At 39.2% G+C, this 12378-nt stretch overlaps 1 protein-coding gene across 1 annotated transcript in view; it reads left to right on the plus strand.

Moving 5' to 3' along the window:
* The first annotated feature begins 1189 nt into the window (after nt 1-1189).
* The window catches only part of NEK9 (NIMA related kinase 9), a 40557-nt gene continuing 29368 nt past the window's right edge, over nt 1190-12378 (plus strand). The window contains exons 1-5 of the mRNA XM_021715598.1: nt 1190-1363; nt 4265-4320; nt 5430-5500; nt 7960-8065; nt 9555-9686. Coding sequence (XP_021571273.1) covers nt 1321-1363; nt 4265-4320; nt 5430-5500; nt 7960-8065; nt 9555-9686 — 408 coding nt within the window. The 5' untranslated portion in view covers nt 1190-1320. The remainder of the gene's footprint in view (nt 1364-4264; nt 4321-5429; nt 5501-7959; nt 8066-9554; nt 9687-12378) is intronic.

Here is a 12378-nt window from a genome sequence, read left to right on the forward strand (position 1 = left end):
GTTATAGTTACCCTTATTCTTAATAGCCTGTTTTCTTATTTGCACTCAATATGAGAAGGAGGATATAAGCATTGGTATTCCTATTGTTTAGTTAGAGAAATTTAAGTATATTTCAGTGACTTGCTCACTTAAGTTAGAAGTAAATCTTCGATTAGAACTAAAATCTCACATTTCTTTGCACATGCCTTTTTATTATTATTATCCTGTTGAACCTGATTACTGACTTTGAGTTAAATTTGATCACACTTCCCTAAGACTGTGTAGCATTATCCGTATCAAAATATTTATTAGATCTGTATATTTACAAAGGATTTATTAGAAGCTACTCTTTACCTCTAGAAACATATATCAATGGGAAAACAGTCACTTTAGTAAACAAATAGCATTTAAGTTGTGAATGTATATAAATGAAAAGAATGGAGAACTATTTGAGTGTATGAGTTCTGAAAGTTAAGGGAATGGTTACATTGAATAAATGTACAGTAGAAATCACATCAGAGCCTTCCCCAAATAAGTTTTAAAGGTTTAACAGACATTCAAATGGATGGGGAAGGTTATGGAGGTGGGGCTGATACTGAGCTAGAAAGCGGTGTCAATAAAGAAAGATATAAAAATTTTGGCAGCTGCAGGTAAGTTCTCTTGAATGAAGGAAAATATTCATAAAAGTGTGACAGGAAATTAGAGTTGTAAAGTGGGGTATGACATTCTTACCCAGACAGTATAAATAATTCCTAGAGAAGTCTAAATTTATAGAATTAGAAGCAAGTTTAGTATTTTCATTTTACAAGAAGCTGTGGTCAGCTGTGAATAAAGGTTCTCTGGTTCTTTACTTCCTCAATATTTTAACCCTACCACAATCCCCATCATAGCTAGCACTGTGCCATAGTGCCCTCAATAGAATCTTTGAAGTCTGCCCTAGAGCATATTTTTACCTGAAACTGACATCATGCAAATTAGGTGTTGCAACAAAGTAGCAACATCTTAATGCTTTACATTCCCCAGTCCTGCAACAAATTATGTTCAATCGTATGCAGAACCTTTAACTAAAGTCTGTTTTAAAAGAAGAAATAAAAGGAGTCTGTCTGCGCCTCTAGGAAGTTTTCTTTCTAGATTTACAGATCTGGGTATGGATTCATTCCCTGCCAGGCAAAAAGCAAACATGATTTTTCTGTTACTGTGTTGTAGGATGACTCATTGGTAGTGTGGAAGGAAGTTGATTTGACCCGACTGTCTGAAAAGGAACGTCGTGATGCTTTGAATGAGATTGTTATTCTGGCACTGCTGCAGCATGACAACATTATTGCCTACTACAATCACTTCATGGACAATACCACCCTGCTGATTGAGCTGGAATATTGTAATGGTAAGGTAGAATTCATTGGGACTTCCTCCACCAAGACTTTCTTATGCTTTTTTTTTTTTTTTGACTAGGAGTCTCACTCTGTTCTCATTCTTACCTAAGGGTAAGAGTACAAGAAAAGGCATACACAGTGATACAAACTTTAAATGAGTTTCTACAGTTTAAGAGAAACATTTCAGGCCTTAGAGAATAAGGGGAAGGATTTTCCTTTGCATACTCAAATTCTCCCTTGTGACTATGCTTCCATCTTCAAAGTATTTCTTCAGTTGAATTTTACATTTTTTTCCAAGGTTTTTTCCTCATGAAATGACATTAGTTAGCCATTCGATATCCTCGGCACCACTTGATACGATATTTAATGAAATCTTAGAGGTGATATTTATTTATATTGTCTTCAGCAAAAGTCATCCTATTGAAAAGTGGTCCAAAGGTCATAACTGAGCAAAAATTTTATACAGTGAAGCATGGCCTTATTTTCTGATCTCTGATTTCTTTGGATGATTTTGCTTGTAAGATAGCAGGATCGCCTAGTTGTAAAGAAAATCGAGTCTTAACCCATGTCCTAAGTTCTACTACCTTCTGGCTCTATACATAACCTTGGACAAGAGACTTCACTTCTCTGTGCTTTAGTTTCCTCATTTTTTAAATTTTTAAATTTTTATTTTTTGGGGTCGGAGTCTTACTCTGTTGCCCAGGCTAAAGTGTAGTGGTATGTTCATGACCACCACAGCCTTGACCTGCTGGGCTCAGGTGATCCTTCTGCCTCAGCCTTCCAAGGAGGTGGAACCACAGGCATGTGCCACCATGCCTGGCTAATTTTTTTTGACGTATTGTAAAGACGAGGTCCTGTCATGTTGCCCAGGCTGGTCTTGAACCTGTGGGCTCAGACAATCTTCTCTCCTCTGCCTCCCAAAGTGCTGGGATCACAGGCATGAGACACCACACCCAGCCTAAATTTTTTGAGACAGTCTTGCTCTGTCACTCAGGCTGGAGTGCCGTGGCCCAATCAGGGCTCATTACAACTTTGACCTCCTGGGCTCATGCAGTCCTCTTGCCTCAGCCTCCCAAGTAGATGGGACTACAAGCACACACCCATTACAGCCAGCTAAATTTTGTATTTTTTTGGTAAAGATAAGGTGTCACAATGTTGCCCAGGTTGGTCTCTAACTCCTGACCTCAAAAGATTCCCCCTACCTTGGCCTCCCAATGAGATTATAGGCATGAGCCACCGCCCAGTTTCCTCATTTTAAAATGAGTTTGTTGATAATGGTACCTACTTTCTATGCTTATTGTATTAAGAGGGCATGTAGACCTGGTGTGGTGCCTCACATCTATAATCCCAGCACTTTCGGAGGCTGAGGTGAGAGGATTGCCTGAGCCCATGGGTTTGAGACCAGTTTGAGCAACTTGAGGAGACCTCATCTCTATAATAAACCAAAAAATTAGCCAGGCATGGTAGCGCATGCCTGTAGTTCCAGCTACTTGGAAGGCTGAGGCGGAAGGATCGCCTGAGCCCAGCAGGTCGAGGCTGCCGTAGCTGTGAGCATGCCACTGCCCTCTAGCCTGGGTGACAGAGTGAGACTCCTACTCAAAAAAAAAAAAAAAAAAAAAAAAAAAGAGGGCATGTAAATCTCATAGCATAGTACTTGGTATGTAGCAAGTATTTTATATATACTGTACTAGCTGCTATCCTTATTGCACAAGAGAACCCCCAAAGACCTTTCATGAACTGCATGCTAAAGAGGTCCTGATCTGTTCTTCACTTACAGCTTTCTTTTCTAGACTCTTGCATATTATGACTGTTTCTGATTAGTACTAAATATATGAGATATTAAAAATGTTTGAAGTAGCAGAAGTTTTAAATAATTAACTTCATTTGTACTTAAGAGGAGCAAGTACAAATGATACATTTATTGAAACACTGAGTTATTAAATTGCAGGGGAAGAGAAGTTGTAAAAACAGCCAGCATTAAAGTATAAGTTATGGTTACAGGTGGGAAGTAAAATGAACCATGGTCATTTACAGTCTGTATTACTTGATAAAGGAGAGAGAAAAGCAAATTCATGTGTATTCCACATGAAAGAATTAATAAAGAGAGTAATGGTTGGATACAGTCTAGGAGTGGACTCTAAATTTTGGGAAAACTTTTCAGTGTGAAGTGGAAAGAAAAAAGTTTATGTATATAAAAAACTTCATTGCAGGTGTAATCCAAATGTTCTAGTAGTCACACTGGAGGAGTTGCTACAAAAATATTGCAGATTCCTTAGAAGAGAGCTCTAGGGAGCATCTTGCTGGGTTCAGTGGCTCACACCTGTAATCCCAACACTTTGGGAGGCTGAGGCAAGAGAATCGCCTGAGCCCAGGAGTTTGAGATAAGCCTGGGCAACATGGCAAGAACTTATTTCCACAATAAATCAAAAAATTAGGCATTGTGATACACACCTGTAGTCCTAGCTACTTGTGAGCCTGAGGTCGAAGGTTCACCTGATCCCAAGAGATTGAGGCTGTGGTAGCCATAATCATGTCACTGCACTCCAGCCTGGGCAGCAGAGTGAGACTTAGACTCAAAAAAAAAAAAAAAAAAGAAAAAAAACCATCTGATTTTGAAGATATTTTACTAGTTGGATAGTTCAGGAATGGTCTTTTCTCTCATCTTTAAAAATATTACTTTTTAAAATTGAGCCTCTTGTGTTAGGGACAGGAATCTTTGAGGACTATTTCTTATACAGCCCTTGAAAGATAAGAGTTTTGTACCCCTGTGAAAAGCCGAGAGAAGTAGTTTTTAATGATGAGAAAGCAGAATTTTTCATTTCCTTGTATCACCTGTTAAAACCCTATTAGCCACAGCAGCCAAGCTCTGGTCTTGATTAAGCAATTTAAACCTGTCTCTTGTTTAATTCCAGGAGGAAACCTGTATGACAAAATCCTTCGTCAGAAGGACAAATTGTTTGAGGAAGAGGTAATTCATATTTCTGTGGAAGGAGGCTAGAATTGTAATGTAGCAATTCTTGCATTCTAGTTCTGTATTTACTCTTCCGACAATGAAGAGTATTTTTCCTTTTGTTCAGACTCTTTTCAGGTTCTGATATTCATGAGAAAGGAAACCTTAACGAGGAAGCTGTCTATTGCTGCTTCCTAAATGTTTTACCTCTGCATCATGACTCTCTATGGGCTTTATTTCCTGGTGCTTTTTTTTTTTTTTTTTTTTGAGTTAGACTCTCACTCTGTCACCCAGACTGGAGTGCAGTGGCCACTCCCGGCCACCGCAGCCTCGACCTGCTGGGCTCCGGCGATCCTTCCACCTCAGCCTTCCAAGTAGCCGGAATTACAGGCATGCGCTACCACGCCCGGCTGATTTTTTTTTTTTTTATTGTAGAGATGAGGTCTCGCTGCCCAGGCAGGTCTTGAACCTGTGGGCTCAGGCAATCCACTCACCTCAACCTCCCAAAGGCACGGGATTACAGGCTAAGCCACCGAGCCCGGCTTATTTCCTGGTTCTATTACTGCATTCTGGTATGCCCAGTTTTCTATAACTGCATTCTTCCTGGATTTCTTTCCACAAGTCTGCTTCACCATACTATATTTTGTAATGACATTGGAACTATTTTGTTTTTTGGGGTTTTACATTTTTTGTAGCTTTTTAAAAAATATATTTTTTTATTTATCTCTTTTTTGGTGGACATTTAAGTCTTTCTGTTTTTTCAAAATTAGAGTTGTGGGGTAGATGTGAGGGTTTTCTACATAAGTAAATTGCATAGAGGCAAGATTTGGGTTTCTTGTGAGCCCTCTCACCCCTAGTAGTGAACATGGTACCCAGTGGGTGGTTGTGTACCCCTTATTCCCCTCCCTCCTTCCTTTAGCGTTTCCCAGCACCTGCCTTTGTGCCTGCATTTTTTGTTTTTTTTGTTTTTTGTTTTTGTTTTACGCCTACTCTTTTCTTTTTCTTTGCCTGCTTAACCTATAAGCTGGTTGCAGCTTCCTTTGTTTTGTTTGTGGATATGTATGTGTGTATTTAAATGGTGGAGATGTTTGTTTTTAATCCAAATATAACTGATTTTGTCTCTGCAGATGGTGGTGTGGTACCTATTTCAGATTGTTTCAGCAGTGAGCTGTATCCACAAAGCTGGAATCCTTCATAGGTAAGAAGAAACATGTATGGGCTGGGTTCCACCCCACAAATCCAGCCCTTACCCTGGACCTGGATACCTCCCATCTGCACTTTTATTTCTTAAGTAAGCAGTCATGGTTTTTCCATTGATATAATTAGGAAAGGAAAGAGTAAGTAATGAAGGATGTGATCTTCACTTTCTGGGGTTTATCCATATTTATTGTCTAGAAAAAATCTCTTTAATAGCTAAGTATCATTTAGTCATTTCTTTGGCAGATATTTTAGAATTCGGTTTGTTAATCTGTCAGTAAATCCTTGAAGGCACTATGAGAAGTAGTATTAGTTTGGTTGGAATTCATAGTAAATGTTTTCTCTGAGCAGTAATAATTGGCAATTGTTTTTAATACTGTAATTAAGTTATTTTAATATAAGTAAAAGTCTATTCATTTTGTACAGTAAAGTGTACAAATTGGGCCAGGTGCAGTGGCTCACGCCTGTAATCCCAACACTTCAGGAGGCCAAGGTGGGAGCTTTGCTTGAGGCCAGGAGTTCAAGACCAGCTAGGACAACGCAAGACTCCCATCTCTATAAAAAAAAAAAGGAAAAAAATGGCTGTGAGTGGTGGTATGCACCTATAGTCCCAGTTACTTAGCAGGAGAATGGCTTGAGCTGAGGAGGTCATGCCTGCAGTGAGCCATGTCACTGTACTTCAACCTGGGTAACAGAGTGAAATTCCATCTTAAAAAAAAAAAAAAAAGTTGTACAAACTTGCCAGATCTTTGGGGGAAGAAAAGAAGTTTTCATTTACTTCTAGTTGTAGAAGAGAACCATTTTAAGAATATTTTCACATCATTATACCCTTCATTTATTTATTTATTTATTTATTTTTTGAGTTGGAGTCTCACTCTGTCGCCCAGACTGGAGTGCAGTGGCCGCTCCGGCCACCGCACCCTCGACCTGCTGAGCTCCGGCGATCCTTCCGCCTCAGCGTTCCGAGTAGCTGGAATTACAGGCGCATGCTACCACGCCCGTCTGATTTTTTGATTTATTGTAGAGATGAGGTCTCGCTGCCCAGGTGGGTCTCAAACCCGCGGGCTCAGGCAGCATTATACCCTTCTTAAGTGAATCATTGACCATTGCCAAAGAGTAATCGGTAATATACTTGAGTTTCTTTTTTCATTGGTTTGTTCATTAAGTTGACATATAGTTCTTAAAAGCTATTGAGTGTCTACGGTTGCATGTTGCTAATATCTTTTTAAAAGTAACAAAGTATATTGCTTTCATTTATTTATTTATTGTTCACATTTATATATTTATTCACATTTTTCAATAAAAGAAACCAGAGTGACCAGGCACAGTTCATTTTGTTTTATATACGGTGAAGTCACCTTTAGAAAAATAGTCCTTGATTTTGTTTAGATGACCTAAATGGCCTAGTCATGTTATTTTGGACATGTAGCCTCTTTTCTTGCCTTACCAGATTATTTGAAACTTTAACACCACATATTTTTTTTTCTTTCTTTTTTTTTTTTAAGTTGGAGTCTCACTCGGTCGCCCAGACTAGAGTGCAGTGGCTACTCCCCGCCACTGCAGCCTCGACCTGCTGGGCGATCCTTCTGCCTTAGCCTTCCAAGTAGCTGGAACTACAGGCACGTGCTACCACACCTGGCTAATTTTTTATTTATTGTAGAAATGAGGTCTCGCCAAGTTGCCCAGGCGGGTCTCAAACCCGCGGGCTCAGGCAATCCACTCACCTCAGCTTCCCAAAGGCGCGGGATTACAGGCTGAGCCATCGAACCCAGCTAACACCAAATATTAAAATTGCCTTGATATAATGTAATTCAGGAGTGGTAATTGAAGAGGCAGTGTATCTTTTTTTTTTTTTTTTTTGAGTGGAAGTCTCACTCTGTCTCCCAGTCTGGAGTGCAGTGGCACACTCATGGCCACCACAGCCTCGACCTGCTGGGCTCAGGTAGTCCTTTTGCCCCAGACTTCTAGGTAGCTGGAATCACAGGTGTATACCACCACACCCAGCTAATTTTTTGATTTATTGTAGAGACGAGGTCTTGCCAAGTTGCCCAGGCTGGTTTCGAACCCAAAGGCTCAGGCAATCCTCTCGTTTCGACCTCCCAAAGTGCTGGGATTACAGGCGTGAGCCACTGCGCCTGGCCAAGGTAGTGTTTCTTGTAGGAATTATAATTACCTGGAGCACCATTTTTCTCATCTGACCCCTTAAGCTTTCCCTAATGGCTTCAGTGCTATGAGAGCCCTAAAGGATGAAGCTAATTCTCTGCCTTTACTTCTTTAAGTCCCATCTTCAATATTAAACTGAATGTGAAAGTGATGGTCATTATATGGAACATTTAGGACCCCATAACAGAATCAGAGCAGGGGTAACACACTCATTTTTATTCTGTTCTAACCCTGGGCAGGATGGGGGCTGAAATAAAACAATTATATGGGATTAATATGCATTATCCTTTTTTTCAGGGATATAAAGACATTAAATATTTTTCTGACCAAGGCAAACTTGATAAAACTTGGAGATTATGGCCTGGCAAAGAAACTTAATTCTGAGTATTCTATGGCTGAGACGGTATGTGTTGCCCTTGTCTTTTTCTTTCCAGTACTGTGAGATATAACTATACCCCCTAAATCTTGCACACTTTTCTCAATAGTCCTGCAAGTTCTCCATTCTTACACTGCAAGTCTTCAGAAGTCTTTTTCCCGGCCTCACTAGTAGGCATTTACATGGTCAGGTGTTCTTTCAAGAGTTGTTGTCCACATTACAGCTCTGAGCACATTACCTCATAACTTAGCCTTTTCCAACATTAGCTAGAACCCTTTCTAAAAGTAACAAAAATGCTTTACTGTTTTGGCCAGCCTAGGATCTTTAGTAGATTTCATTTTATTTCTTAATGTTTGAGCTCAAGGTGTCAGACATCTCTTTTATGTTTGCTTTGATTGCTTCTCTGGTTCAAAAAGAAGCACTGTATTACAAATGAAGGCTGATGCCCAGAGAACAGTCTATTAATTAATATCATACACAGTCTAAACCGGAAGCGCTCCCTTCTCACCTGATTTTGAAAAAGATCACTGATAAAGAATAGATACAGGTTGATCTTTAGAATGGTAATTTTATCCTTTTAGAAATTATAAAACCCAATTATTACTCTTCTGGTTTCACAATGCTCTGTCCTTAAAAGAACTTGAAAATGTAAGTTAATAAAATTAATTTAATCTGATGATGTTTTTTGATAATGTCAAGATATGCCTGCAAGCATCCAGGGTGGGAATCTGCTTCAGGGACTCAGTTGTTTGTATGATGGTGGGCAAATTGAGCTTCTGAGGAAGCAATCATGTCCTTATATGGATTTTTCTCATCAAGAACAGTCTGATAAAACCATGACTTGACTTCTTCTAACTAGTTAAATGCAAAGAAGGAATGATATGAAAATTTATAAATGCCATGTAAGCTATGTGAAAATTGCTTTGCTTTGCTGATTAAAGATGGCATTAGAACTGCTGAGGTGTTCATTGTCTCTCATCTTTGGAGAGGCATGACTCTTTTTTTAGGACATTTTTATTTCCAAATTTGTTTTTGAAGTCAGAAAATCTTTTTCAAATTCCAAAGAAATTTACTAGCTGTTTTAGTATAGCAGATGTCAAACTAGGCCATTTAAAAAGTTTCATTACTGTGCATTTTAGTTAGAACGTTTAGTTCCTTCATTCAGTTATCACCACCCCACTCCAGTTTTTATGTTTTTTCCCATTAGTGGACTTTTACAAACTATGTGTCTATCTGTATAAAGTTTTTAGTAGGCCTTGAGTGCCTAAAACCTCCCCGGGTTACCACAGTGCCTTTAATCCAGAGATTGTCCCTTTACAATTGCCCCAAGAGATTTGATGTGAATAAGATTTTTCCCCATAGTGGCATCATCTCACCAAAAACATTTTGGAATCGACTGATGGATATTTCATAGTTGTTATCATTCGTTCCTGGGAAATCTAACTAAGCTGTTGAAATTTTAATTTAGTTACCTCAAAAGAGAAGCTATTCTTTGATTGTTTTCTTTGTTGTTCAGCTTGTTGGAACCCCGTACTACATGTCTCCAGAGCTCTGTCAAGGAGTAAAATACAATTTCAAGTCCGATATCTGGGCAGTAGGCTGCGTCATTTTTGAACTGCTTACCCTAAAGAGGACGTTTGATGCTACAGTAAGTTGCTGTATTATCTGCATAGTGCCCTTGCAGATGGTACAACTTGACTAAGCAGATTGACTTCTTTAGACCCCACCTTCTGATTTCTTGGAAATAAATCAACTGTAGGTAAAAATAATCTGTTTCCAGGTACTGGATTAGTAACAGATTCTTAAAATGCCATAGACACAGTTAATCTCCAACTTGAATTCCCTGTTGAGATTATCACAATTAAGTAGTGAGCACTGTACTTGAATTTGTTCACTATAATTAAAAACTGGTTCTAGGATCAACTATGCGATATTGCAGTTTGGAAAAGCCATTTTATTTCTTATGTTTCAGCTATATAACATTTTAAAAGCTAATTATATAGCAATTATATAATATCCATTAAAGTATTTTGATCTTTTTAATGAAAAATTGCACTCTCTCTTATTAAAGATTGTCATTGTTGGGCTGGCACAGTGGCTCACACCTGTAATCCCAGTACTTTGGGAAGCCAAGGCGAGAGGATTGCTTAAGGCTAGGAGTTCAAGACCAGGCTTGGCAAAATAGTGAGACCCCCAACTCTACAAAAAAAATTTTTTTAAAAGATTGTCATTATTTTATGGACAATGAAAGCCTTCACATCTTTTTTTTTTAATTTTTTTTAAAGTAAGTTAAAGTACAACGTAGTGCAAAACAGTGCTTCTCAAACTTTTATATGTGTACAAAATCACCTGGGCATCTTGTTGAAATGCAGATTCTGTTTCAGTGGGGAAGGTTTGATATTCTACATAATGACAAGCTCACAGGTAATGCTGATACCATTAGTTCATGGACTGCACTCTGGGTAGCTAAAGTGGATTCACATCCAGTCACCTCTACCAACAAAGTGTGAGAATTCAGACAAATCGCTTCTTCTCTTTGATCCTCTATTTCGTTATCCATAACATGGTTATATTCTATATCCCCCTCACAGAGATTCTCTTATAATGTATATGAAAAAAGCATATGTAAGATAATTAATTGGACTTTCATGAGATCTGTTTGTTTTTCTAAATTCTGAAGTTTATTCTGGTATATAATCTAATTCTCTTAAATAATACAGTGGAAGAAAAATGACTTTTGGAGTCAGATTTTGGTTGGAATTATGGCTCCATTTTTACCATCTGTGTGGTTTTGGGAAAGTTTCTTTACATCTCTGAGCCCCATTTTTCTCATGTACAAATTGCTAATTATAATAATCTCCTTAAATGGTGTAAGGATAAAAAAAAAAGATCATATATGTAATGTGCCTGTGATGGTCTCTCAAAGTGGTGGTGGTGGTGGTATTACTATAATATTGCTATTTTTTCATCTTTTTTGTTTGTTTTTGAGTCAGAGTCTCACTCTGTCACCCAGACGGGAGTACAGTGGTAGGCTCACCACTAATTTTTTGATTTATTGTAGAGACAAGATCTTGCCAAGTTAACCAGGATAGTCTCGAACCCCTGGGCTCAGGCAGTCCTCTGACCTCTGCGTTCCAAAGTGCTAGGATTATAGGTATAAGCCACCACACCTGGCCTATTTTCATATTATTATTCACTGCCTTATCTATTGCAACTGTCCTGTACAGCCATAATTAGCATATATAGATTAGGCAAATTATTTGGCAGGGGAGGTACTTAAAGCCAAGAAGCAAAGCTAATCTTGCTTTTCTTTAGGTTTTAGTTGAAGGGTCAATTATATTGGGTTGATGCATAAGTTTGTAGTCTTTTTTGCTGTTTTAAGTGGTCTTCATCAAAGTCCAGTGGACTTCCTGAATGTGGAGACTCATTCAGGTCGAAGTGGCCCTCAATGAAACAACAAAACCATTTTCTTGCCATGCTTTCCCCAATGGCATCCCCCCCAGCTCACGACACAAATGTTTCGAGCTGCCTCCTCTTCCATTAATTCTCTGTCATACTCAAACAGAAGAGTATGTCAGAAGTGTTCGTTTTTTCCCACCCGACACTCCATCTTCTTTTTTTTTTTTTTCGAGTTGGAGTCTCACTCTGTCGCCCAGACTGGAGTGCAGTGGCCGCTCCCGGCCACCGCAGCCTCGACCTGCCGGGCTCCGGCGATCCTTCAGCCTCAGCCTTCCGAGTAGCCGGAACTAAAGGCGTGTGCTACCACTCCCGGCTAATTTTTTTGATTTATTATAGGGATGAGGTCTTGCCAAGTTGCCTGGGCAGGTCTCAAACCCGCAGGCTCGGGCAATCTGCTCACTTTGGCCTCCCAAAGTGCTGGGGTGACAGGCTGAGCCACCGAGCCTGACCAACACTCCATCTTCTTAAGCCCACAAATAGCACTAACTTTCTTCAAATCTACAAAATGCAAGACGTACTCACAAGCACAACATTGTCACTCCAAATGACAAAATGATAAACAAACTCCCAACACCACAGTGTTGCCATGCTAAAAACAAACACAATAAACTTATACATCAGCTTTACAATATACTCTAAGAATTATGCTGTTGACCACACAGTTATAGATTTAATCTTCACATTGACCAGTTGACTGTATTCCATCTGATGGTGGTGCTTCCGTAGTTATTTCTTGATAATGCATACTAATAGTTATAAAAAGAAGGAAGAACTATTGCCAGTTTTTTTTTTTTTTTTGAGTTGGAGTCTCATTCTGTCGCCCAGACTGGGAGTGCAGTGGCCGCTCCCGGCCACTGCAGCCTCGACCTGCTGGACTCCGG

The sequence above is a fragment of the Carlito syrichta genome, unplaced genomic scaffold (assembly GCF_000164805.1).
Source record: "Carlito syrichta isolate Samal-C Ts95f unplaced genomic scaffold, Tarsius_syrichta-2.0.1 Scaffold307214, whole genome shotgun sequence".
Lineage (NCBI taxonomy): Eukaryota > Metazoa > Chordata > Mammalia > Primates > Tarsiidae > Carlito > Carlito syrichta.